Below are 27,946 nucleotides of genomic sequence, written 5' to 3'. Positions count from 1 at the left end.
AAAACATGAACCATATCCTGAGAGCAACAGCAGCATTTCCGTTAGTCCTCCGCTGCTCAGTCACTTGTTACCTGAGCCCGAGAACACAGCCGCTAACCACAGCGACCACAGCTCCAGGTGCTAGGCTGTGGGTAGACAAGGGTCTGTTTAGATCAGGAGTCACACAGGCTTCCTGCTGAAGGCCAGAAATGAACTATCACTGATGTGAGGGACTCAGCTCTCATCTGAGAGGTAAGCATTCATCTCAGAAAAAGAGTAACTTATGAGATCATCTTCAAAATTGATACAATAATTATAAATATCAAGCAAAACATTCAACCTCACTCTTTGTTGTTCTCTTATAAGCCACCTCCCAAATTAATTGTCTATGTTTCTTTTGGCTGTATAAATAACTGGGAAATATGTAAGCTGTTCTGAAAACCATAGTATAGTGTAAAAACATCAAATAAACAATCCTACTAATAGAGAGGTTGAGATAGAAGCAGTGTGATTTCAAGACCATTATGTAGTACACAGCAAGACACTGTCACATACAGACAAGCAGAAAATATATATGGATTGTACAATATTGGACCGATTTCTCCAGTTACCAAATTAGAGAGACCACTGGGAGAGAACCAACAAATTTTTAATTCCTAATATTTTTGAATTTCAATCAATTAGTATCCTAATTCGTATGTTGGTAATATTAATTTTCAAATTAAGAGAGATTAAGGAAAAGTGAGTGTTACTTCCTATTATTTTTGTTGTTAAGAGGTGGAATTGTTTGAGTTTGTTGAAAGATTGCTTTCTTGCTTTTTCTAGGGTGTAGTTTTCCCTCCTGTGTTGGTTTTCCATCTATTATCCTTCGTAGGGCTGGATTTGTGGAAAGATATTATGTAAATTTGGTTTTGTAATGTAGTTTCTCCATCCATGGTAATTGATAGTTTTGCTGGGTAAACTGGCTAATTTTGTGTGTCAACTTGACACAGGCTGGAGTTATCACAGAGAAAGAAGCTTCAATTGGGGAAGGGCCTCCATGAGATCCAGCTGTGGGGCATTTTCTCAATTACTGATCAAGTGGGGAGGGCCCCTTATGGGTGGTTCCACCTTTGGGCTGATGCTCTTGGGTTCTATAAGAGAGCAGGCTGAGCAAGCCAGGGGGAGCAAGCCAGTAAGAAACATCCCTCCATGGCCTCTGCATCAGCTCCTGCTTCCTGACCTGCTTGAGTTCCAGTCCTGACTTCCTTTAGTGATGAACTGCAACGTAGAAGTGTAAGCTGAATAAACCCTTTCCTCCCCAACTTGCTTCTTGGTCATGTTTGTGCAGGAATAGAAACCCTAAGACACTGGGTATAGTAGTCTGGGCTGGCATTTATGTTCTATTAGGGTCTGTATGACATCTGCCCAGGATCTTCTAGCTTTCATAGTTTCTGGTGAGAAGTCTGGTGTAATTCTGATAGGTCTGCCTTTATATGTTACTTGACCTTTTCCCCTTACTGCTTTTAATATTCTTTGTTTAGTGCATTTAGTGTTTTGATTATTATGTGAATGGAAGAATTTCTTTTCTGGTCCAGTCTGTTTGGAGTTCTGAAGGCTTCTTGTATCTTTTCTTTAGGTTAGGGAAGTTTTCTACTATAATTTTGTTGAAGATATTTACTGGCCTTTTAAGTTGAGAATCTTCACTCTCTTCTATACTTATTATCCTTAGGTTTGGTCTTCTCATTGTGTTCTGGATTTCCTGGATGTTTTGGGTTACAAGCTTTTTGCTTTTTGCATTTTCTTTGACTGTTGTCAGTCTAAGTTTTCTATGGTATCTTCTGCACCTGAGAGTCTCTCTTCTATCTCTTGTATTCTGTTGGTGATGCTTGCATCTATGACTCCTGATCTCTTTCCTAGGTTTTCTAGCTCCAGGATTGTCTCACTTTGTGATTTCTTTGTTTCTAGTTCCATTTTTTAGATCCTGGATGGTTTTGTTTCCTTCACCTATTTGACTGTGTTTTCCTGTAATTCTTTAAGGGATTTTTTGTATTTCCTCTTTAAGGGCTTCTACCTTAAATCTTCTTAATCCAGCATCCCCATTTCCCAGTGAAGTGACTGATGTTCTATAAAAGCCTAAAAAACTTGTTCATGATTCCACAGCTGGCTAGCAGCTGGTGAGAGGTTAAACCATGAGAGCTTTATGACTAGAGAGTCTAAGCTCTCTCTCTCTCTCTCTCTCTCTCACACACACACACACACACACACACACACACACACATTCTGCATCAGCTAAGAAATCAGCAGCAACAGGGCAGATCAGATCAGCACAAGGGGAAAGGCAAGCGAGCCAAGGATGACTTGTTTTTCCTTCTCAGATATACTTCTTTTTTTTACGATTTTTTTTATGTGAGTACAGTGTCACTGTCTTCAGACACACCAGATCCCATTACAGATGGTTGTGAGCCACCATGTGGTTGCCAGGAATTGAACTCAGGACCTCTGGCTCTTAACCACTGAGCCATCTCTCCAGTCCTCAGATCCACTTACCTGGGCTGCTGCCTAAAAGAACTGCCCAGGGTTGGGGTGGGCGGGCCTTCCCACGTGAACCACAGCAATCAGGACAGTTCTTCAGGTGAGGCTCTCCATTCAGGTGATTCTACTGTGAGGCATGTTGGCACAGTCCCCTAAAGGGATCAGTGTCTCCATCTAGACAACAGCAGAGAGCAAGAGGCTGTGGGGTGCCCTGTGGTATCTGGATAGGAACTGAAGGTGTGTCATCCAGCTCCCAAGGCTAGGACAACTGTAGCTGAGACAGAGATTCCAGGCCCTCAGGCATGTGCAAGGCATTCATCTCGCAGCTTCTGAGTTTGGACCAGCTCTTCTTGCACGTGCAGAGACCCTCCGAGTCTGGGACTTTAAAAGATTAGGCTCCTTGCCTAGCCCTCCTGTCACAGTGCAGGACTCTTTCTGAAGGAAATCCTCTGGGCATGTAAAAGCTTCTGACAGCCCAGACCTACGCTAGGACTCCTCAGTCTCCAGATGCCATTCCCCAAGGTCCCAGCCTGGACATCCAGAGCGCTGACACACAAGCACAGCCCTCAACTCAGAGGAAATAAGAGAGGGTTGGTTATGGAGTTGTGTGACCGTGGCCCAAGAACACAGATTTAGTCTCCCAAAATACCATGTTCCAACGTGGAAGCAGCTTCATGAAGTTTTTATAACAGGAAAAAAAAGAAAATCATAAACCAAGGCGTTTTTAAAAATACATTGGCAGAAACATCAGAGGGGCCATTTGCAGCCAGGCAGAGAAATCTCAGCTGCAGACCTCAGATGCTCCTGTTCAGCCCTTTAGTTGATGAGGAATAGGGTTCTATTAATACATTTTACATTTTTTTATTGTTTATCGGGACAGGTCTTACACAGAGGTGTGAGAGGAGAGGCTTTTTAGTTGGGCTAAAGATAGCCCAAGAGAAACTATAATCAGACTCTGGGCCTAGACATTCCAAAGGCACTGACTGAAGTTTTAATCAGCTAGCCTTTGTGCACACAGCTTACTGTCCCCCAGGAGTTCTTGTTTACAGTAAAGAGGCCAGGCCTGCTGCCCCCTCCTACCGTGGCCATGCTGAACAAGGCCCTGGCCCACCAGCTAGATTGTGAGTGTGAGGAGAACATATTCCTTTGCCTCTCCTCTTCTTTGAGCTGTCCCCAGCCTGCTGCCCACAGCCACACAGATGGCCCTGAAGACCGCCCTCAGCTATTGGCTGACTGTGCTGAGTGATGCCCAGGAGACCAAGGGCACAGAGCTCCTGACTCTGCAAAAGCCAGCTTAGGCAAGCCAGGGAACAACAGAGAAGGGGGACCCAGGGAGCCTTAGCTTTTCAACTTTGTTGTACAAACAACCACCTGCTCCAGGGGCAGGGCAGAGGGTAAATCAAGGTGACAGCCACAAGCCATACAAAGCTACCCAGATCCTCTCAGAGTACGGAGCAGTGGTGTCCTGACAAGAATCGAGGTGTAGACATTTGTCTGGCGAATCGAGGCCAGACAAATGTTGGTATCTGAGAAGGCGGCTGGTCCTCAGGGGAGTACAGCCACTTCCGCCTCCTGCCAATAATAACCACTAACAATACATTTCAGGGGAGTCTGGCACAGAGAGAGCCCCAGTTCACACCAAAGTGTTTAGGCATTTCCAAGGGAACAGCGAAGGGAGAATGCTGCCTACATTCACAGAAAACAGAAAGGGGTGTTAGTCCCTGCGAGGGCATCTAGGCTGGTGTCTGGAATGAAATAGGACCTGCCCTTATTCGAAGGTCTGAAGGGTTCAAAGGTCCGAAGGGTGTGACCTCTCTGCTGCTAGAATATAGTAGTTCTTTCAGGACTAATGTCTGAGGGGAGGAGTGTTAAGTAAGGCCAGGGCCAGCTGTGGACTCAGCCATAAGATGCTGAAATCTGCACAGGACATGGTACGGCTTACGGGGAGGAGGGCTCAGAAGGTTGCTGGGGTTTGAGGAGTGCTGCCAGCGCCACAGCCAAGTGACTGTCAGGCTAGCGCCACATATACAAGACTCCGGGTTCTTGGAAAGGTGGTGGCCCAGGGGTCCAACTCTGGTCTCCTATTTAGGGAAGTCTTTCAGAGCATAGAGCACCCTCAGCACTTCACCCAGCTAGAGCTGTGGCCAGCAGCAGCTCCTGAGGCACATGGCCAGCAGGAGCAGAAAAGGCTGTCATGTTGATCTGACAACAGGAACAAGGCCTCGGGCGTTCCAGGGCTGCCCAGGTCTTGTTGAAAAGAAACAAGGGGGAACTAAATCTTTTTTAGCATCAATGATGTGGCTTCAGTCAGTTCAACCTGAAGTTAACCATCCCACAATTTAAAAATGACCATTCCACCAAAGGAATCTCCAAAGCACCTTCTAGACTGAAGGGGTCACCAACCCCCTCCCTGAAAGGCTCAGGTGAGGAGCCCTGACATTTAGATGGAGAACCTGGCATGGGGGCAGGTTGTGACACAGGTCGCAGAGACAAAAAGGAACAAGCCAAGAGCCAAGCCCTTGTCCCAGGATTGGAGCAGTCCCCGGTCCTCAGAGGCCATGGCTGACTGGGTACAGCCATGCGCTCACTAGGATAGGCCTCCAGACAAATATGAGACCAGCACAAGAGGAGGGAAGACGAGAAAGGGAGAGGGCTGTGTAGAGATCTAGCAACTGAAAGGACAGCTGTGCCTTATAGTAGTGTGTAAAAGGACGCCAATTTAATCCTATGTAGAAGGCCTCATTGTGACTGCACACGTGTATCCTGACAGTCGCCCCACTAGTTTTGTTCTCTCCTCTCGCTGACCCACATGCTCCCCCCAGCTTGTCCCCTCTACCTTCATATTTTGTGATCATTACAAGAACATGGCTGAGGGTTATTTGGAGGAGCATTGGTGCTTTACTAGAGACCACTCTGTGAAGAAAACCTCTCCCCCTGCCCCAGCAACCATTAACCGACTAGAAGTCCTTAGGGACAGATGGGTCCTTGTGGGCGCCCCCTGCATGGCAGGATGTTCAGGAGCCCAGTGGTGCAGCTCCTGTGCAGGCATCAGAGCCGCTGCAAGCTGCAGCGTGCCCACCACAGTCCAGTTCTGGTGAATCTCAGTGGGCCACGCCAAGAATGGGCATGAAAGGGACTTGGGAAGAGAAGAAGTGTCAGTGAGAGAAGAGGAGGGCAGGGAAGGATAGTAGGGGAGAGAAGGACCAAGATCCATTATAGACGTGTGTGGCTCTCAAGGAATAAAAACTGTACTTTTTAAAGTGCTACAGCTGTGTCGTCCTCAGAGGCAGCACTCTGGCCCATCCCTATCCCTGCTCTGACATCCCTGCTACCACTTCAGTGATGTTTCCTGAGCCTTGGAGAGAGATAGGCGGACGGACGGACAGACAGAAGGATGGATGGATGGTTGGATGGATGGATGGATGGATGGATGGATGGATGGATGGACGGACGGACGGATAAATGATAGATAGATGGCTAAGCGCTCAACAGTTACTTACTCTAAGCCCCGTGACCAAGTACTCTGCAGTTAACACTGCCCACTGGAGGAAATGTCTCTTGGACCCAAGCTGACAGCAGATGTGGGAAGGAACATAATTCTGTAGCTACTTAGAAGGCACTTTGATGGATGTGTCATCTCTGTCATGTTTACAAAACAGTGACTGTAGCTGTCTTGTTTCACTAGGGCATGACCTCTCCAGACACTGGCAGGCAGACTGGCCACTCCTGTAGCAGCTGACACATTTGGCTTGGCCAGTGGTAGTGTAGGAGGAAGACGGTTGACTGTTGCTCTCCCCGCAGCACTGCGGGCTAGCCGATGGGGAACAAAGCTCCTTACTGTGTCCAGCTCGCTTTCCTATGTACTACAATGAGAGCACATGATGTCTTTAGAGATACAGTCCCATGGCCTGGCTCTGGTGCCACATGACGACAGTGGCAGCGGCCTATATTGATTTAGGTTCCTGAATACCTCCAAGACCAACCACTGTTCAAAGGGAGAGTAGATGACGAGTTAAAGAGCTTTAGGAAATTTAAAATTTTTAAATTTTACAGACCACAAAAAAGCAACCGCATGCTCTTAAGAACGTACTCGGAGGGAAGGCAGAGAGACTGGAGAGCTCACTGTGGGCAGGTAGGCTACAGGGGATTAGAGGGACAGCCCAGCCCTCTGCTCACACGCTGTGTCTTCTGTCCTCCCAGGTACCGTGTGGTGGTCTCCTACCCTCCGCAGAGTGAAGCGGAGATCGAGCTAAAGGAAGGGGACATCGTCTTCGTGCACAAGAAGCACGAAGACGGCTGGTTCAAGGGCACGCTGCAGCGCAACGGCCGCACGGGGCTCTTCCCAGGCAGCTTCGTGGAGAGCTTCTGAGGAGCACTGCTCATGGCTAGCCTCTGCTGTCCAGGAGAGCAGAGGACCCCTTGTCACCCAGGTCCGAGGTTCTTTCTAAAGCACCCGCGAGAGACAAGCGCCTGGGGGTGATTGAGATGCAGTTGTCAAGGCCACACTTGGAAGCACACAAGGGCAGTGGCATGTTTGTGAAGGAAGGCCACTCCTTCATGTGACCTCCTACTGGAAGCACATGGGGGTGTCCTTCAAGACCATGCCACAAGTCTGAGGGAGCAGGAGCACAGCAAACAGGACCCACGTGGATGAGTGCCCTACTCTGCCACCCAGCGGCTAAAGCGTTATTAGCTGTCTGTAAGGTTGGGAGCCCGGGAGGGTATGGAGCAGGGCCGCGTGCCAGGGCTGAGGACAGCAAGAAGAGCATCTTCCCTGTCTGCCGCGGGTGTCATTCCTCTAAATACCTCCATCACCTGCCATCAGGCCCCACCGCCAGGACTTTCATGGTCCAGGAGCCTCAGAGAAGGGCTGTGAGTCTCCCGAGGTGTCCAGTGGGGTTCTGTGGGGCACTGGAGCAGAATCCTCATGGCTTTGTCTCCTACCTACCGGGAAAATGAGGTGCACCATTCGATCCCACCGCCGCCGTCTTCACGTTGCTTCCTTCTTACGGCACACCTTTTTAATGTACAACTCTTAGACTTTATATATTTCTAATAGGTCAGACGCTGCATATTTTTCATACATCTGGTGCTGATTTTTTTTGTAAAACTAGAAACCAACTTGGGTAAGCGTCAAGGGGAGGAAAAGGAGGTAACATCAAAGGAAAGTTTTCTATATGTCCCAAATGAAGTTTGGAGCATCTGAGGAATTCCTATCTGTAATATCAAAACTCCGGCTGGTGCTCCACCAGGCGAGCGGGAGGGCCTGTGGGGAGCGGTACATGGAGCTGAGTGTCCTTCCTAGCTGTTAGAAATGGCCTAAACCACAAGCTCCATTAGATAGGAGGGGTTGTGATTAAAACACTGGAAACATATTAAGGAATGGATACTGACACACACACACACACACACACACACACTCGCTCACCCCAGAAGCTTCCTTTGATTGCTTTAGAGAGAATGACTAAAAATAGCATTCTTAAAACACATCTTGCTGCCAGAATCAGCTTTTACAACAGCTCAGATCCACTATCTTGCAAAAGTTTTTTTTTCTCCTTTTCAAAAATAAATAGCTTGCCCTGTGAGGCCAGGCAAAACTCCATCTGCTAAAGACCAAAGGCTCAACGCTAACACAAGCCTGATGCTTGACTGTAAACTTACGGGGCCTGCAGACACGGGGAAACGACGAGGGCTGGTCTCTGAGGCCTTATTGTATTCTCTGTCACAACAGCTTGCTTCCCAGGAGGATGGCCTGAACAGCTATCGGGTGTGAGTGTCACACTTTAGGGACACAATTTTTTTTTCAAAGTTTTCTCAAAAAGTAGCAATTTGTGAGCCTCTGTGTACATTTTTATAAAATCAGGCGGCCCTGTGTCAAGCCTTTGGTAGCAGAGGCTGTTACGGCTTTTCATAATAAAGACCACTTATCCTCAAAGTCCCTGTTTGGGGATATGACTAACTAGTTATGACTGCTGGGTGCCTACCACATGGGCGTAATCACGCCCAGACACTCTCTCCCTCCCCCGGGGGATAGCACACTTACTGGACATGAAAACTTTTCTAAGCCAAAGAGAAGCTCTAGCTCATGCATTGGGATCCCTGTGTGCAGGCTCAGTGGGTGACAACCACATGATACCTGCTCCGTCACTGCTAAATTACTTGGCCATCTGTGCACAACAGAGCTAGGTATGGCTAAGCCCATGCTGTCACCATGGAGGTCCGCACATCTACATCCTGGGTGACACATGGTTTCAGTGGAACCAGAACTAACTCCAAGATCCCAGATGATAAAAAGTCCCTTTTCCTCCTAAACAAGATGGACCTTGAGCCAACAGAACAGACTTAACTCGGAGCTGTCCTCCTCTCTTGCTCTGGCTGCTTCGTGAAAGAGGAAGCAGCAGTTTCCTAGAAAGCTGAGGACAGTGCCAAGGTATCTTTGGAAACATCAGCTGGATCCTCTCCTAGCAGTTTACACTGGAACCACCTTGGGGAGGGGAACAGGGCCCTGGGGCTCATTCTCAGGTAGGGCTTTGGGAATACACAATGAGTATTTTGAATACTCTCAAGCCCTTTAGCCTTCAAAATCATGTTTTCCACAGTCAATGACAGAAAACGAGGTACCTTTCCTAAGGCCATCTTCCCTTGAGGACACATGTCTTGTCTACCGAAATGAAACCAGCACCTCATCTAGAACCTTCGCATCCCGTTCTGGCCAGCAGCGTGTGCTCTTCAGTCACACACTTGGATTTGGTGGGCGTGTGGGCTTCCTTCAGCAGCCTTAGCCCTTCAGATAGAGGGTCAGCAAGGAGACGGGACAGTCTAGCCCCCAGAGGACTGCCGGAACACGAGAGACAAGATGGTCTGTAGTGAGGCGTAAATACAAGGCAGGGCACCCCAAAACCAGCCCAGTAGACATGGAAGCCCTTGTACTTTGCACAACACACACCAAGACAGATAGATGTGTGCACACATGTGCTCCCAACCCCACATATGTTTTTATTATACACCAATGTCAGTGTGTGATTTTAGATGAATTGGCAGTAGTGGCGAACTCTGATGCCTGTGTTTCTGAGTCTTTAAATAAAAATGACCATGGAGGCTGTGTGTCAGTAGTGGGCCAATGTGAGTGGGGCAGCTGTGAGCCTGAGAGGGTTGGGACTCAGGCCCCGCATGGCACAGAACTGAGGGTCCTGTTTCTGCTGCTGTTCTGTGGCTGTGGAGAGACACCATGGCCCAGAGAGCTTATAGAAGAAAGCATTTAATTGGCAGCTTGCTTACAGTTTTGGAGTGGTAATGGATGGTCATCATGGCGGCAGGCAGGCAGGCAGGCAGGCAGGCATGGGACTGGAGGAGAAGCTGAGAACTCAGCTGCAGGCAGAGGGAGAGGGAGACTGGACCTGGCGTACCTTATGAAACCTCAAAGCCCATCCCCAATGATATACCTCTACCGACAGGCCACATGCATCCTTCGAAACAGTCCACCAACTGGGAACCAAACATTCAAATAGCTGAGCGGGGCCGGGAGAGGGGTATCATCATTCACACCACCATAAGGGCACGGCAAGCCCGAGCCAGCCCCAACACTCACACTTGTCACCTCCTGCTCCTTCAGGGGGACACAGGCTCTGTGTCTATCAGGACCAGGCGCTGAGGAACCCAAGAACTTGTGGCCAGCAGTAAGTTGAACATGATGTGTACCAAGCATGCGTTGGACAGTCACTAGTTGGATAAGCAGCAGCAGCCGTAGATGCCATCAGGAAAGGAGTTAGAGGTGTCTAGTTCCCTGCCAGGAGTACACGTAGACTTTTTCAAGTCCTTGTCATGCAGGGCTGCTAGTATAGACCCTGGCAGATCCAGCTCTGCTCTGCTCTCTGGCCCTCAGATGCTCAAACCATACAGAGTGGCTTCCTTGAGCACAGGTGAGACCCGTACTGTCACGGAGTGCCACCGAAGCTGATGCTGTGCTGAACACCAGGACCAATGCCACCTGGGGCACAGGGCTCACCTCACTTTGCACGGCCATGTCTCGATCCTGCACTGAGGAAGGCCAGAGCAGGAGCGCAAGGCAGAAGCGGAGGCGGGAACTTAAACAGGGCCATGGAGGCGTACTGCTCACTGGATTTTTCTCCCTGCCTTGCTTACTTAATATTATTTCTTTTCTGTTTGGGAATTATAATGACATCATTTTCCCCTATCCCTTCCTTCCTCCAGATCTTCCCATAGACCCCCTCCTTGCTCTTTCTTTCAGATGCATAGCCTCTTTTCTCATTACTTGTTGTTACATACATATATGGATATGTGTATATGCATATGTATGCATATCTCCCTGTGTATATATGTATATGTGTATATACATACATATATGTGTATTTTTTTCTAAGTACATAAATGTAACCTGTTCAGTCTGTATAATGAAAGTTACGTGTATGTGTGTTTTCAGGGATGACCATTTAGTATTGGATACCCAACTGGTGTGCTCTTCTCTGAAGAAGACCATTTCTCCCTCTCAGCATCAGACACAGAGCCCAGAGGCCTCTAAGCTAGAACTGACTGGAAAGTCGCCTCCTTGAGGACTCGCTTTCATGGTACCAGAAGGCGCCATGCAAGCTTCAAAGAGGACTGTTACCAGCTTGTGTGTTTACTATATTTATTGGAGAGTGTGTTCCTCCTTAGAAAAAGGTTTACTAAAACATTATACACTATATGCTGATAGGGGTTCATGCATATGTTTACCGTATGCCAGACTGAGTGGTATCTACTAAGTCTGTGGTACTGACACAATGCAAAGAATCACCTAATGACACAGCCCATCATCTGAGAGTGCATCCCATCAGTAAAGAGATATGTAATCACAATAAATCAAGTAGTATAAGAGGTAGGGGCCCAGAAGAATGTAGGCTGCGTATGTCACAATATCTGAAAAACTGCCTGTCAGAGACATAATATCCCCTAAGGATCGATGCCATTTCATCCTCGGACCACGTGCACAAACCCTCGGCCTCTGGGTTGACATTCCCCTATCCAACCAGCCTGAGGAGTTAACACTCACAAGGAGAAAGGTGTTGGTCAGGGCGCTTGAACCATTCAGTAGAAGAGACATTTCTCATTATTCATCAGTGAATGAAGCTGTCCGTTGACGCTTTCAGTCCCTGTACATTGTGTGAGGGGGAGCCCGCATCCCTGTGCTGAGTGACACTGATACGTTGTACCTGATCTGTGAACACTGCATCTTCTTTCCAAGATGAGGCTCCATGGCTTAGCATTTCAAAACAAAACAAGCGCCTGAGGTACTGAGGTACTACAGAGCGGAGCGATACATAAACCACGCGAGCCACTGTCCTCTGCAAAGCTATGAAGACATGGTACAAGGGAGTTAATGTTGCACACACCTAAGGGTACTTGAGAGGGCTTCTGAGAGAGGGAGCCAAAGTGGGCAGAAGCATCCATATTACACATAGCAAAGGCCCGGGCCACACAGACCCTAGAAGCTTTTCCGGTGAACAGAGGGGACTTACCAGGTGGTCCCCGTCACGACAGTGGGTGAACCTGTGCTTTTCCAGATCTATTATCATGAGAAAGCAATACATTCAGTAGAAATTATACTTCAAGTTTTTAATCCATTTCTTTTCTTGGGGAAGAAATACACAGTCTCACGCTCTCTTGTGCCGTTAAGCAGTCGCAAAAAGCTGTAGATCCATCAGCCCTGGAATACAAGGGGAGACAACCAGTGCTCGGCAGTGGGCTGGGCTGCTTACACTTAATGTGTATTTACAGTGTCATGTCCAGCTCATGGTTTGACTGGGACAGGATTCTCTTGTGCACCAAGGAGCCTCAATATTCAAAATCATTTCTTTGTGTAGCATTTAGATATATTATCCAACTTACTCTGTGTGTGTGTGTGTGTGTGTGTGTGTGTACAAGCATGCATAAGCCACAGCGCACACATGCAGGTCAGAGGATAACCTTAGGAGTTGGTCCTTGCCTTCCACCATGTTCGAGATGGATCTCTTGTTATTCACAGTGGCAGATGCCAGGCCACTGGCCCATGAACTTCTGAGGATCCTCTCGTCTTTGCCTCATTTCTCAACACGGAAGCCCTGGGGTTGCAGGGTGTGTGTGGGTGTGTGTGTGTGTGTGTGTGTGACTTGCACAACAAAGTCTTCTCAGCCCTGGAGTATGCTGTTTGGTCATCTCCATACACATGAAAAATGACACAGAGAAGGAAACAGGACCATGAGAGGCCAAGAAAGAATACATTCCATAAGAAAGACGCACATCTAGTGCAGTAAAGCAGCTAGCATTAAATACACATAAGGTGGGAGGGGAACAGACAATAGCACAACTAACCAACAAATCACAGAAGTAATTCCCAGTAAAACTCTATATAAACAGTTATAATTCTAAATAAAAGATAAGGCTAAAACCATCTACGGGAGTTCCGTGGGTCAAACAATTGCTGCAGAAGTCTGGTGGCCTGGGTTTGATCCCTGGAACTTATGTAAAGGTGAAATCAAAGAACTCACTCCACAAAGCTTCCCTCTGACCTTGTCTTAGGTTTCTATTCCTGCACAAATATCATGACCAAGAAGCAAGTTGGGGAGGAAAGGGTTTATTGAGCTTACACTTCCACATTGCTGTTCATCACTAAAGGAAGTCAGGACTGGAACTCAAGCAGGTCAGGAAGCAGGAGCTGATGCAGAGGCCATGGAGGGATGTTTCTTACTGGCTTGCTTCCTCTGCCTTGCTCAGCCTGCTCTCTTACAGAACCCAAGAGCACCAGCCCAGGGATGGCACCACCCACAAGGGGCCCTACCCCTTGATCACTAATTGAGAAAATGCCCACAGCTGGATCTCATGGAGGCACTTCCCCAACTGAAGCTTCTTTCTCTGTGAGAACTCCAGCCTGTGTCAAGTTGACACACAAAGCCAGCCAGCCAGTACAGACCTCATACACACACACACACACACACACACACACACACACACACACCAAGCATACACATACGATAAAATAAGAAAATGTATATTAACTGATTGAAAAAAATAATGCAACTATCTATTATTCATAAGAAACACATCACTGGCAGACATACCCAAATGGGAGTCAAAGAATATATGCCAGTAAGCCAAACAAATAGAAGCTAAAACAAAACAGAAATAATTAAGCTTTATATATGATAAAGTAAACTTCAAACTTAAATTAACCAGAGGAGATAAAGAAGGCTACTACTTATTAGCACAGTTAAAAATCCACTGAAATTACACACACACACACACATCACTGATTTCTAGAACATTCAATTTCATGAAACAAACAGTATTGGAAATAATGAAGTACAGGCACTTAATACTGGCACTTAATACTGGATGAATCCAATACCATATATTTATCAGGAAATAAACCATCTAATCAATAAATCAACAAAGACTCTTCACCATACATGTCAAGTAGACTTGACAGATTATTCTACTAACATCTATGAAATGCATGGCCTTCTTGGCAGCCAGTGGAGCTCCCTCTGAAATTTTTGTAATGTTTCAGTTAGAAAGTGAGTCCTAATAAACACAAACTAAATAAATGGATAAACAGTAAACTTCTTGCACCTTATCCGATCACAGTGGAATGAAGACAGAAGGCAGCAGCAACAGGAATTACAGAAACTGCACAAATGCACAGCGATCAAAAGTACATTCTGGATGATCAGTGGGCATTCAGGAAATCCAGGAGGAAATTTAAAGTTTTCTAGAATCAAAGAAAAATGAAAACAACAGAAACTCTGGGATACAGCAAAGGCAGTTCTTAGAGAAAAGGTTACAACTTTGACCAACTCAGAGATCTCAAATCAATAATTTAAATGTGCATCTCAAAGTCTTAGAAAGAGGTAAACAGGCAAAAATGAAAACCAGCAGATGGGGAGCCGGGCAGAGGTGGCACATGCCTGTAATCCCAGCACTCTGGGAGGCAGAGGCAGTTGGATTTCTGAGTTCAAGGCCAGCCTGGTCTACAGAGTGAGTTCCAGGACAGCCAGAGCTATACAAAGAAACCCTGTCTCCAATAAATAAATAAACAAACAAGTAAATAAGTCAGCAGGTGGAAACCGTATGGATCTCTTCAATTAGTGAAATAAAGACAAAAGAACAAAATAATCAATGAACCAAACAGTTGTCTCTTTTAAAATGAAAACCTCTTATCCAATTTAATCAAATAAAAAAGAGAGAAGACTTAAAATTAATAAAACTGGAGTTGAAGCAGAGACATCACAACAGATGCCATTGATACCCAGGGGAACATTAAGAGACCTGCTTTGAAGCCTACATTGTGAAAATATGAAGAATCTTGAGGAAATAGATAAATTCCAGGAAACAGAGACATAACTCTTCCTGGAGTTATTCAACCCAGACAGAAAGCACTGATGGGCCAAAGCAATGATTCTGCCCACGTCTATCCTAATAAAACAGTGAGTTTAACTGGAGCTATTTAAAGGCGCACTTAGGAGAAATTAGTTATATTAGCACAGGCAAGTAATGTGCAGCTACAACACTGCAGAAGCCTCTCCCGATCAGCAGCTGTTAACCACTTATATTCTTAGGGAGTGTCTTAGTCAGGGTTTCTGTTCCTGTACAAACACCATGACCAAGGAACAAGTTGGGGAGGAAAGGGTTTATTGAGCTTACACTTCCACATTGCAGTTCATCACTAAAGGAAGTCAGGACTGGAACTCAAGCAGGTCAGGAAGCAGGGGCTGATGCAGAGGCCATGGAGGGATGTTTCTTACTGGCTTGCTCCCCTGGCTTGCTCAGCCTGCTCTCTTATAGAACCCAAGAACACCAGCCCAGGGATGGCACCACCCACAAGGGGCCCTCCCCCCTTGATCACTAATTGAGAAAATGCCCCACAGCTGGATCTCATGGAGGCACTTCCCCAACTGAAGCTCCTTTCTCTGTGATAATTCCAGCCTGTGTCAAGTTGACACACAGAACCAGCCAGTACCCCTTGTCAACTCGATACACACACCACACACACACACACACACACACACACACACACATCACTATTAAGTCTCAACCCTTACTTTCTTATTCATCCCCAAGATCTAAATAACGTTAAAAGACCCACAGTCTTTACATATTAAAAGTTCAATCCCGATTTTCACCAGGAAGCCAGGGAAACTCCACAGCCTTCTGTGCATAGCCCCCCAGGAGAGATCTCCCAGCAGTGCTTTCACTTCTGAGCACAGAAGTGAGATATCCACCTTCTGTCTGGAGGAGACCAGATAGTAGCACACAGGGCATAAGATCAGTGGAGCAGCTGGAACAGAACTCTTCCAGCTGCCATTTGCACCAGGGAGCAGGGAAACTCCACAGCCTTCTGTGCATAGCCCACCAGGAGAGAGTGATCTCCCAGCAGTGCTTTCACTGTTGAGCTCAGAGGAATAAGGACACAGGCTTACAGGCCCACAAGAGGAACAAACTCCAGCCAGAGACAACAACACCAGCTAGCACCAGAGATAACCAGATGACGAAAGGCAAACACAAGAACCCTACCAACAGAAACCTAGGCCACATGGCAACATCAGAACCCAGTTCTCCCACCACAGCAGGTCCCAGATACCCCAACACACCAGAAAAGCAAGAGTTGAATTTAAAATCGTATCTCATGATGCTGATAGAGGGCTTCAAGACAGACTTAAATAACTCCCTTAAAGAAATACAGGAGAACATCGGTCAACAGGTAAAACCCCTTAAAGAGGAAACACAAAAATCCTTTAAAGAAATACAGGAGATCATGGGTCAACAGGCAGAAGCCCTTAAAGAAGAAACACAAAAATCCCTTAAAGAATTACAGGAAAACACAAACAATCAAGTGAAGGAACTGAACAAAACCATCCAGGATCTAAAAGTGGAAGTAGAAACAATAAAGAAATCACAAAGTGAGACAACTCTAGAGATCGAAAACCTTAGAAAGAATTCAGGAGTCATAGATGCAAGCATCAACAACAGAATACAAGAAATAGAAGAAAGAACCTCAGGTGCTGAAGATACCATAGAAAACATTGACTCAACAGTCAAAGAAAATGCAAAATGCATAAAGCTGGTAACCCAAAATATCCAGGAACTCCAGGACACAATGAGAAGACCAAACCTAAGGATTATAGGTGTAGATGAGAGCAAGGATTTCCATCTTAAAAGCCCAGTAAATATCTTCAACAAAAGTGTAAAAGAAAACTTCCCTAACCTAGAAATGCCCATGAACATACAAGAAGCCTTCAGAACTCCAAACAGACTGGACCAGAACAGAACGTCCTCCCGGCACATAACAATCAAAACACCAAATTCACTAAACAAAGAAAGAATATTAAAAGCAGTAAGGAAAAAAGGGCAAGTAACTTATAAAGGCAGACCTATCAGAATCACACCAGAGACGATGAAAGCTAGAAGATCCTGGGCAGACCTCATACAGACCCTAAGAGAACACAAATGCCAGCCCAGGCTACTATACCCAGCAAAACTCTCAATCATCATAGATGGAGAAACCAAGATATTCCACGATAAAACCAAATTTACACAATATCTGTCCACAAATCCAGCCCTACAAAAGATAACTGATGGAAAATAGCAACACAAAGAGGGAAACTACACCCTAGAAAAAGCAAAAAAGTAATCTTCTTCCAACAAACCCAAAAGAAGATACCCACACAAACATAAAAATAACATCAAAAATAACAGGAAGCAACAATCACTATTCCTTAAAATCTCTTAACAACAATGGACTCAACTCCCCAATAAAAAGACATAGACTAACAGAATATTTCTCATGTAAATCTTAAATTTTATCAGAAAATGTTTGGAATTCCCCTTTTAATTAATTTAGTAATGTTTTTATGTCTACCATTTTATCTGCATTTTTTTTCATGATAATCTTCAATTTTAATGTCTTTCTATATACTTTCTCTATTTTATCAGAAATGTTTTCAATGTAACTTTTTTATTTTATCACAAATGTTTCTAACTCCACCTTCAATTAATTTAGAAAGTTTTTATATCTACCATTTTATATGTAAAATTTTCCATGAAATAGTCAATTTTAATGTGTTTGTCTATATATTTCTTGAATTTTGCCAGAAATATCCTCCATGTAAATCTTCAATTTTATCTGAAAATGTTTATAATTCCACCTTCAATCAACTTAGAATTATCTTTATGCCTAACATTTTATCTAAATAATTTCCATGATAATCTTTAATTTTAACATGTTTTTCTATATATTTCTTCAGTTTTATCAGAAAATGTTTATAATTCCACTTTCAATCAACTTAGGAATACTTTTATGCCTACCATCATTATATCTATATAAAATTTTCCATGATAAAAAAATCTAATAAAAAATTCCAAAAAAATAGTTCAATCCCTTTAAAATGTCCAATATCTTTTAAAATTCAAAGTCTTTTAAAAAAATTCAAAGTCTCTTAACTGTGGGCTCCACTGAAATACTTTCTTCCATCAAGAGGGAAAAAATATCAGGGCACAGTCACAACCAAAAGCAAACTCAAAACTCCAATGGGCAATGTCTGGGATCCAACTCATGATCTTCCCAGCTCCTCCAAGGACTTAGGTCACTTCTCCAGCTCTGCCCTTTGTAGCACACACCTTGTCTTCTAGGGTCAAGCCACCTGTACTCCACTGCTGCTGCTGTTCTTGGTGGTCATCGCATGGCACTGGCATCTCCAAAACACTGCTGTCTTCTGCTGTAACTAGGCTTCACCAATAGCCTCTCATAGGCTGTCTTCATGGTGCCAAGCCTCAGCTCCTTTGCATGACCCCTTCAAGTCCCAGGTCATCAATTGCAACTGAGGCTGCACCTTCACCAATGGCCTTCTGCAGCCTCTCACAGTGCCTCATATGCTCTTCATGACCCCTTCATGCCTTCAAAACCAGTACCACTTGTGTGACTCTTACCAGTACCAAGTCCAGCCACAGCACAAAGTACAACTGTGGCTATCTCTGGAACACAGCCTCTCTGCTCTCAGAAAACATTTCCTAGAAGGTTTCACCTCGGTGATGCAGGTTTCTTCTTAATCACTGCTAATTTCTTAGCTCCAGCTAACCAGCATCAATAGTCCGAGTAACACAAAGGTTTGCTTTAGTGGTTCTGATATCTTGTTAATCACAGCTGATTCTTCAGCCCCAGCTAACCAAAACCACAGAATCTTCATAATTGAAACATGGCCCTGATAAGAGTCTTTAATCTTCCCTCTGAAATTTCACAAGCCAGGCCTCCATCTTCTGCACTGTTCTCAACATTATCTTCCAAGCTCCTACATAACATCCCACAGAGGTCTCAACACTGAATGGACCATCTAGTCAGGTTGTCACAGGAATACCCCACAACGCTGGTACCAATTTGTTTTAGTCAGGGTTTCTATTCCTGCACAAACATCATGACCAAGAAGCAAGTTGTGGAGGAAAGGGTTTATTCAGCTTACACTTCCACATTGCTGTCCATCACTAAAGGAAGACAGGACTGGAACTCAAGCAGGTCAGGAAGCAGGAGCTGATGCAGAAGCCATGGAGGGATGTTTCTTACTGGCTTGCTTCCCCTGGCTTGCTCAGCCTGCTCTCTTATAGAACCCAAGAGCACCAGCCCAGGGATGGTACCACCCACAAGGGGCCCTCCCCCCTTGATCACTAATTGAAAAAATGCCCCACAGCTGGATCTCATGGAGGCACTTCCCAACTGAAGCTCCTTTCTCTGTGGTAACTCCAGCCTGTGTCAAGTTGACACACAGAACCAGCCAGCACAGGAGGGAAGGGACTCATGCACCTTGAGTGCCTTGTATGATTTCCTTCTATTCCCATTCCATGCAGAAATATTAGCAATCCCAGTCATGTGTGGATTGCATACAAATAATCACAGCTTCCGTTTTGTTAAGATGGTGATGCCATTTTCTGTCTAGAGGTCAGAATGCCACAAGATTCTTCCCTCCTTACATTCCATACATAGTGTTTTCTTGTTTGTAGAGATAGGCTTTCTCTGTGTAGTCCTGGCTGACCTGGAACTCACTCTGTAGGCCAGTCATTTAACTCAGAAATCCACCTGCTTCTTCCTCCCCAGTGCTGGGATCAAACGTGTGAGCCACCGCCACCCAGCTATCTTTCTTCTCCCTTTTAACAGTGTTCTCTGAGCTTCAGTTGAAATGTTATAGTTGCAGGACTATATCTTCCACTTAAGGACAATTTCTGAGCTACCAGGCCACAGCAATAGCCACTTATTTGCAGCACTCTGACCGGCTAGGTGTCACCAAAGAAACTGTCAAAGGAAAGAAGATTGATGGCAATAATAATTTATAGATATAAAAACAAATGTTTAGAAGGCATTTTCATGGGCACATCATTAGCATTCAGTCAAGCAACAGGCTCAGCAGAGACACTAACTTCAGTAGTCACGGGTGATTCTGTCTTATTGTTTACATTTTACTTGTTTATTTATGTTTATTTGTTTAAACACTAGCCTATAGTACCAAACACAGGTTCTTTCTGGCAGAGTGGGTCTTAAGTGCAATCGAGAAATAACTGGTTGTGCCCATAATAATTATGATGCTTTACACCAGTGGGCACCTTGCATGATGATGACAGTATTAATATGGCATGTCCACAGCTTAGTAGGACCACAAACAACAATTCTCCCTTTACAGCTGCATCGCACTGTCACCACTATAAAAGCTAACCCACAATCTTGGTGCGTGCAGCTTAGTAGCAAAGCTGTCAGTCTCCAGTCTCCTTCGCTCGGAGGATGCGGTGTCTTCAGCAATACATCTAATTCTAGCAGTGGAAATGAGACTGTTCCAAGGTGGGGCCTTTCCTAGCCAACAGCTCACCATCCATGTTAGGCAGCGTCAGAGTCCCTTGTAGATTTCACAGCCTCCTCTGGCCTCGAAGAGTATCCCCATATAGACACAAAAACACACATACACACAAAAATGAAGCTTTTCAAAAAGGAAATGGTAGATAGAGCTGTGAGTCTGAGCCAGCCAGGTCTACAGAGCTAGTTCCAGCCAGGGCTACATACACAGAGAAAGCCTGTCTGGAATACCAACCCACAACAAAACCAGCCAGGGCAGTTCCTCCAAAGCCGTGTGGATCAGCTGTACTTAACCATCCCTTTGGGGAACATGCTTGCACTTTAGCTTTTAAGATTCCTGGGCTCCAACTCTAAAGCATTTCAGGAAGCACATGTGGCTGAGTGCTATCTTTTCCCCTAGGAACTCCAACTCAACCCAAATCCTCCCGTGTTTCCTGTGGGTGACCTGGACAGGCTCCCCGTCCCCTTTCCCTTCCCTCCTTCCCCTCTGAATTGCTTTAGCACCTTATAAACTTTCTAACACTCTGATCTAACTCAGTCAGATCTGCCAGGGCCTCCCCAGCTCAGGCTCTGTCGTCCTCCATCCACCTCCTGCTCCCAGTCCTCACTCTCTCAGTCTTTGGGCGGGTTCTGAGTGTTCTGATCTCAGGAGGGACCATTTAATGGAGGCCTAACTTGTACTCTCTGGCTTATACACATCCGGTTGTAAGAACAGACATGGCAGTGTACACCATTCTAATTCTAATTCTTGTTATAACTCCCTGCCCATATAGGGAAGCCCGCTCTGGGAAGACAGCTCAGCCTCAGTTGCATGCCTCATCAGCCACAGCAGTGGCGCCGACGGTTCTGTTCCACATTCTATACGGAGCTCCTCTATGTATGCCACTTTCAGATCCGGCGTATAGTCTCTGCCCCATCAGACATCTGAGGGCTATCTGGGTACTAACATGGTGGACCCTATTCATCAGGAAGTGTGTCATTCTACATAGGAGGAAGCTGTCCTGGAGATCCCACCCACAGATATCTCACCTTAACATGGAGCCCAATCAGTACGATACCTCATCACCCACAACAGGAGCAATGCTTCTGTTTCTACTGCATACTATTCCATACAAAAAAGGAATATATATATATATATATATATATATATATATATATATATATATATATAGAGAGAGAGAGAGAGAGAGAGAGAAATGTAGATAGAGCTATACATAGAGATATTACATTAATGTAAATATATACTATGTTATATATTATTAGATAAAATAATATATTAGATATATATTATTGGGTATTTTTATATATACATATACACATACACATACACATACACATATACATATATTAGAGTGGCTGACAGATATTAGAGTGGCTTATAGGCTGTGGTCTAATAGTCTGATAGAAAGGTTAAGACTCCAGTAATTGTTCAGTCCATAAGACTGGATGTCTCAATAGTTCCAACCTTTAGCTAGATTCTGAGATAGTTTCTGGTCTCAACCCACAGGATTCTGAGACAGTTTCTGGTCTTCAGTGTCTACACTGGATCCTGAGGTAGGTTCTAACATCCGTGAAGGGCTCAGCAATAGGACAATGAACTTGCCAGTGAGAGTGAGGGCAAACAGGCAAAAAGCAAAAGCTTCTTCTCCAGTGTTCTTGCATGTGTGCTGCCACCAGAAGCTGGGGCCCAGGTTTAGGGTGAGTCTTCCAACTTCAAGTAATTTAATGAAGAAACTCCTTTCCAGGTATGTCTAGATGCATGGGTTTAGCTGATCCCAGATGTGGGCAAGTTGACAACCATCACAGACCCCTAGATCACACTGAAATGACCCCACAGGTGCTCCACCCTCAATGACTTAACATCTATTACACATTTTCTCATCCATATCAGGAGCAATGTCCTCTCAAATTCACCTTTGTGTCTGCCATGACTCTGTCTGGGTGCAACTTTTCCTGAAGCATTTATTTCTATTTATTATCAGAGATGACCATGACTGAACAAAGAAAATATTTCATCTGTCTGCCTTGGTGAGACAATGAGTTTAACTGGAAATACCTACAAAAATCAAACACATTCTACAAATCCGGTATTATCTGGATACCAAAGCCAGAGAAAGATAAAACTACAAAAAAAAGTAAAAGTTGAGTTTCCCTAATGGCCATTGATGCAAGTTTCTAAGTACTTGCCAAATTCACCAATGAGTTGATAAGTCATACTCTACAATCACCTGGGGTGGGGGAAGGCTGGAAAGATGGCTCAGTGGTTAAGAGCACTGATTGCTCTACTGAAGGTCCTGAGTTAGTTCAAATCCCAGCAACCACATGGTGGCTCACAACCACCTGTAATGAGATCTGCTGCCCTCTTCTGGAGTGTCTGAAGACAGCCATAGTATACTTACATAGAATAAATAAATAAATCTTAGAGAGAGAGAGAGAGAGAGAGAGAGAGAGAGAGAGAGAGAGAGAGAGAGAAAGAGAGAGAGAGAGAGAGAGAAGTCAGGCAGTGGTGGCACATGGGTGCATGCCTTTAAAATCCCAGCACTTGGGAGGCAGAGGCAGATGGATTTCTGAGTTCGAAGTCAGCCTGGTCTACAGAGTGAGTTCTAGGACAGCCAGGATTATAACAGAGAAACCCTATATCAGAAAGAAACAAACAAAAACAAAACAAAAAAAAACACACCAAAAAACAAAAAACAAAAAAACCTACAATTAACTGGCTTCCATTCCAGGTATGCGAAATGCTAAATATGTCACATAAGTTGGCTCAAGGACAGCAATAACATGACCATGTTAATAGGCACTAAAAAGATCTTTGAAAAAGTTGATGAAGATCCTAAAGAAACTAAGATTAGAAAGAAAAAGGCCCAATAGAAGGCTTCATGCAACAGACCTCTCATTAGCGATCATAATACTAAATGGCAAAAAAGCATTTCCTCTGGATTACAAGCAAGACAACTGTATTCATTCTCTTCAATTACTTAATAGAGTACTTTAAGAGCACTGAAATAAAAGAAAGGAATAAAAGGAACACAAGTAAAAAATGGAAAAGTCAGATTTATCCTTATTCTTCATGATATGATCCTATTCTGTACTGGTTAATTTTAACTGTCACCTTGACATAATCTAGAGACATTTGGCTGGAAGTGACTCTTCCCCAGGGTAGACTCTACCCAACACCAAATGGTCAGCTCTGAAAGCATATGCATTCCAGTAATGTTATACAGCCTGAGCAGGTTGTGTTTACATATTTAGCAATATGTAACAAGAACTAAATGAAAGGGGGCCGTGAATTTGAAAGAGATCAAGGAGCAGTATACGGAAGGATTTGGAGAGAGGAAATTATAATATAAAAAATCTTTTAAAGCATAAGATAAAAAGGGTCTGAATGGGGAATTATCTATATCAGGTGGCCTGAGGGCTTGTCTGTTGGAAAGTCTCTTCATTGTTACTGTGGGTTGTGATTTCTATACTCCACCACTTATTTGGTTGTTGCTCAGGAAGAGAGGGTAGTGTTGTTCAGAATTTCTCCACTAGTAGATTGTCCGTGCACAGAGGACCGCCCCACCCTCATGCACATACGCGCGACTTTATGGAGATTACTGAGCTAATAAGAACAAAAAGGGGGGCATGAAGTTGGGAGGAAAGACGTTAAAGGCCACGGAGGGAGTTGGAGCGAATAAGTGGGGGCAGATATGACCATATTTCAATGTATGTATGACTAGCCTGGCATATGAAGATATTCTAGAGATTCTGAAGTGATTGTATGTCTGTCAATCTGACTCTCAGACTATTAAAACAATAAGTGGACCCCAAGCAAATGGAAGTTTTCTAGGAATCGCATACTGGCAGGAGAGGCACTAGCTAGAGGGGGAAACTTGGCTCCTGGAAAGAGATGTTCAATTCTAACAACTCCGTAAGACTGCCTTACAGGTCTGTGCATCTCTCTGCTCTCTCGGATCATCAGCTGATTCAATCCATGAGGGCAAAGGGAGCAAAGACAGCAGGGTGGGGGTGGGGTATGCGGGGTGGTAGGAAGTCCTGTGAGTGTGTGCAGTAAATGACTACACCGTGACCCTCAGTCAACAGGCAGATCAACTTTACTTAGGATGATTCGAGGCTTATAAGAGTTTGGGGGACTGAAGGTAGGGACATCTGGAATAGGCAAAGGCCACTGGTTGGGGGCTTAGGGGACCTAGCCTCCTTAGCATAGGGAAGCTTTGCTAATTCATTTCAGGTGCTAGCTGAAAGGGCTTTCTCAGGAGAAAGGAAATTGGTCCTATAATCTAACTGAGGCTATGTGACATTCCTCAGGTAGAGGTGTGTAGGGGAGGCTTAGAGTTCCCCAGACAAGATCGGAGAAGGAGAAACTCTGCTAATGAAGGGAGTCTCCCATATTGCACCCAGCCATGAGGCTGTCTGGCTATGGTGGGCTTTGACCTTAATTAGCAGAGTGTTCCCATCAGAGATGAGGCTGAAGGCCAGAGCAGGATGCACCAGTGGTGGGCAGGACCACACCTCAGCTGGGTCTGCTCTGGTGCTATGGTCCTCACCTTGAACTCTGATCTCCCTTCAGGACCAGGAAGACAGACAGAAGGAATTTGTTGAGTCTTTCTTTCATCTCCCCAGTGTTGAATAGCTCTCCTTTTCCTGCTTTCCACTACTAATTTGGCTCTTTTAATGGCTTTTTGAGGACAGGTGACTGGGCCTGACATAGGACACAGGTTGTGGCCCAAAGTTTGAGAAAATGTATATAAATTTCTCAAAAATAAAAAAAAAAGTGTATTTTATTTTTACAAAAGACTCTAGCTATCCTAAAAGATATAAATCCTATGAGCCATAATAATGCCCCTCACAGTAAGACACACCCAAGGGTCCGATAGTAGGCTTATAGTTTTGAGAATGATCAACAGCCATCTAATGGGATTTACCGCTCACTCAACCAGAGACAATGCATTCTGGGTACTGTGAACCTAGAGGACGACCCGTGGCTGCTGAGGCCGTAGAGGTGAGAGCCTCTCCTATTTCCCTAAGCCAGTATGTCTAACTACAATCTCAAAATGGTCCCTAATACTCACAGACCACCTCTCATCAAAGAAACTTCTTTTGTAACAGAGTCCATTACAGAAAGCTATGACCAGTCAAAAATACAGAGAAGAACTGAGCTTGGGGAGCACAACCCCAGCTGATACATCTACAACGCAATCACTATGCCTAAAGGTCCAGGGAGCACACAGGAAGATTGTAAGAGCTAGAGTGCCATCTGCTCAAAGGTGTCGTCTATGTGTGACAGGGAAGTAGTACCCGGCACGTCTTAGCAGCATGGCTATCTGAACAGTTCCTCAAATCAGCAGCAGCAGTCATCCCTGGGTGAAGCACTATGGCAAGTAATGCTGTTGGAAACAGGGGAATGGGGTTTCTTCAGGGACAAACCTCAAATAGGCTATCCAGCCCCAAGAGGCCAGTCCTAATTACATGTAAGCAACGCTAATCAACCTCAACAGGTTGTGTTTATAAATATGTGTGTCCAACAGTAATAATTAAAAATAAGAGGCCTTGAATTTTAGAAGAAGTAGGGAACACAGGAGGTGGTAGAATTGGACATTTAAAAAATGAGTAATAAGGTGCTCCCGCTGTTTATCAGCATCTTAGGGTATTAGAGCTCCCTCTGTTGGCAGCATAGGGAGTAGACGTTACGAATGGGAAGCCAGAGGGAAGCGCTGCAGATTCCTGGCATGTGGCATCTGTGTCATGTGGCATCTGTGTCCTTACTAAAAAAGTGTTGAGAGGACATGGAGAGAGGTGCAGAGTCCTAAGAGTCTTCATGGTGAGCAAGAGGGGGCCTCTTAGGGGCTCAGATCCCACCCATCCACAAAAGACAAGAGCTTAGTGTGTTGGTGGAACACTCCACCCCAGCCCCTGCTAGCACAGTAGGGCTGACTCTGATGCACCTCACAGTCTCGGGCCAGCAGGAAGAGCAGAGCCTGGATACCAGCCCTTCCATCCTCAGAGCTGTCCCCATGCTGAGATGCTCTGCATGCCACACCACCAGACACGAGACAGGTGTTCGGCTCAGAGCTGCCTTCCTGCCTGGCAAGGCTTCACAGCAAAGGCCAGACAAGGTCCCAGTCCTTAAAAGCCTTTTCCTAGGCAGCAAGGCTGCAGCTCTGGAGCCAGATTATGGTCATGTTGGCCTGACTACTGCAAAGCTGGGTCCTGACAAAGAGGAAGATTACAGGGGCCACTGATGTATGACCTGCTGTTCTTCTATTGTGGCCTCTCTCCTTCTGAAGACAGGACCTGACCTTGGTACCAACTGGTGTCCTGAACAGAGAGGAGCCACACCCAGCACAGTAATGGTTTTTAGTAGCTATGGGGTATCCATCTGACATCTGAACCGGCTGCAGAGGGGTGACCCTACATTTCCTTACCTGTCCCAGCCCAGGGGCAACCAGCTAGTTTTAGAAACTCTTTCCTATTTAGAAACCTGACCTGTGACCCCACTTCTTCCTCCTCCATCTGATGTAGCCATGGACCCCAGCCCTTACTCACTGCTCTTCCCCATATTCAGCACTCTTGCTTCTGAACTGCTCTCGCTGGTAAGATTCTCCCATGATCCTTTCCCCGAAGCCAAGATGGAGCTTCTAACAGCTGCCCACACCCTTCCACCAGCCCCAGGCTCCTCAGTTCCCTGTCTTATCCCTGCTCTTCAGAGAAAAGCCACAAGTGCCCAGGGCAACTCCAGAGCTTCCTTTGTCCTCTTCTCTGAGGCCCAGCTTTATCTCCCTCTGTCTCCACCTCCACCGTAGGGGAAAGTCGTTGCTCAAGTTAGCTCAGGGACCCCTGTGAAGCTGGGGATAAAGGGGTGGAGCTTGGCAGGCAGGCTCTTGCTCAAGGAGAAGGATAACTTAAAAGCCCCTCTACTCTGAAGACACCCACACCCCCTCACAAGATCCAGGCCCTTCCCCACATGCTCCTCAACCATGAAGGAAACGTTTGGCCGCTCTGAGTTGCACCCTACCCCCATGTAAAGGGTTTGCTGGGGCCCCTGGTCCTGGCAGGGGAGAAGCCTGTAGTCCTTCACTTGGCTCTTTCACCCCTGCACTCCTGCGGGTATTCACGTGGCTCACACTTCCCTAGAGCATCCTTCCAGTATTACCTTCCCATCTTAGACAGCGCCCTACAAAAGTCTGCATCCAGGCCCCAGTTACTCGTGATCCCTCACACTGGGTATGGCAAACATATACATCCTACCTGTAGCACATGCATAGTGCAGGCACATTCTCACAGACATACTTCCTACCTGTAACACAGCACACATATGCTTGGACATATGTACATTTACACACATAGCCTCCTCCCTCCTGGTACTAAAATACAAAATTCCTTTCCATAACACTTGCCTGTATTTTGCAATATGGTTTTCTGGTCCAAAACAGAGACCGACTGCATCATGGGAGAAAAAAGAGAGAGGTCTCCTGGAGGCTGTAGCCTGTGTCCCCTCTATTCCAGGGAAAGCCTGGAGCAACAAACGATACGGTCGACTGCAGGATCGGAGTCACTGGCAGACCAAACCACAGCCACATTCTGGGGTTC

The 27,946-nt window shown here is 45.5% G+C and overlaps 2 protein-coding genes across 5 annotated transcripts in view; one reads left to right on the top strand and one right to left on the bottom strand.

Moving 5' to 3' along the window:
* Positions 1-10,927, top strand: part of Sh3rf3 (SH3 domain containing ring finger 3) — a 330,906-nt gene extending 319,979 nt beyond the window's left edge. Inside the window, 1 exon segment of the mRNA XM_052162973.1 lies at positions 6,694-10,927. Coding sequence (XP_052018933.1) covers positions 6,694-6,862 — 169 coding nt within the window. The 3' untranslated portion in view covers positions 6,863-10,927.
* A 1,163-nt stretch (positions 10,928-12,090) lies between these two features.
* The window catches only part of Septin10 (septin 10), an 81,596-nt gene continuing 65,740 nt past the window's right edge, over positions 12,091-27,946 (bottom strand). For all 4 annotated transcript variants that reach the window (XM_052162977.1, XM_052162975.1, XM_052162978.1 and 1 more), the window contains one exon: positions 12,091-12,196. In XM_052162977.1, the coding sequence (XP_052018937.1) occupies positions 12,106-12,196 (91 nt within the window). In that variant the 3' untranslated portion in view covers positions 12,091-12,105. The remainder of the gene's footprint in view (positions 12,197-27,946) is intronic.

Source organism: Apodemus sylvaticus, chromosome 19 (assembly GCF_947179515.1).
Source record: "Apodemus sylvaticus chromosome 19, mApoSyl1.1, whole genome shotgun sequence".
NCBI classification, from domain to species: Eukaryota; Metazoa; Chordata; class Mammalia; order Rodentia; family Muridae; genus Apodemus; species Apodemus sylvaticus.
The sequence above is the reverse complement of the archived record's forward strand: the minus strand, read 5'-3'. Positions and strand labels throughout refer to the sequence as shown.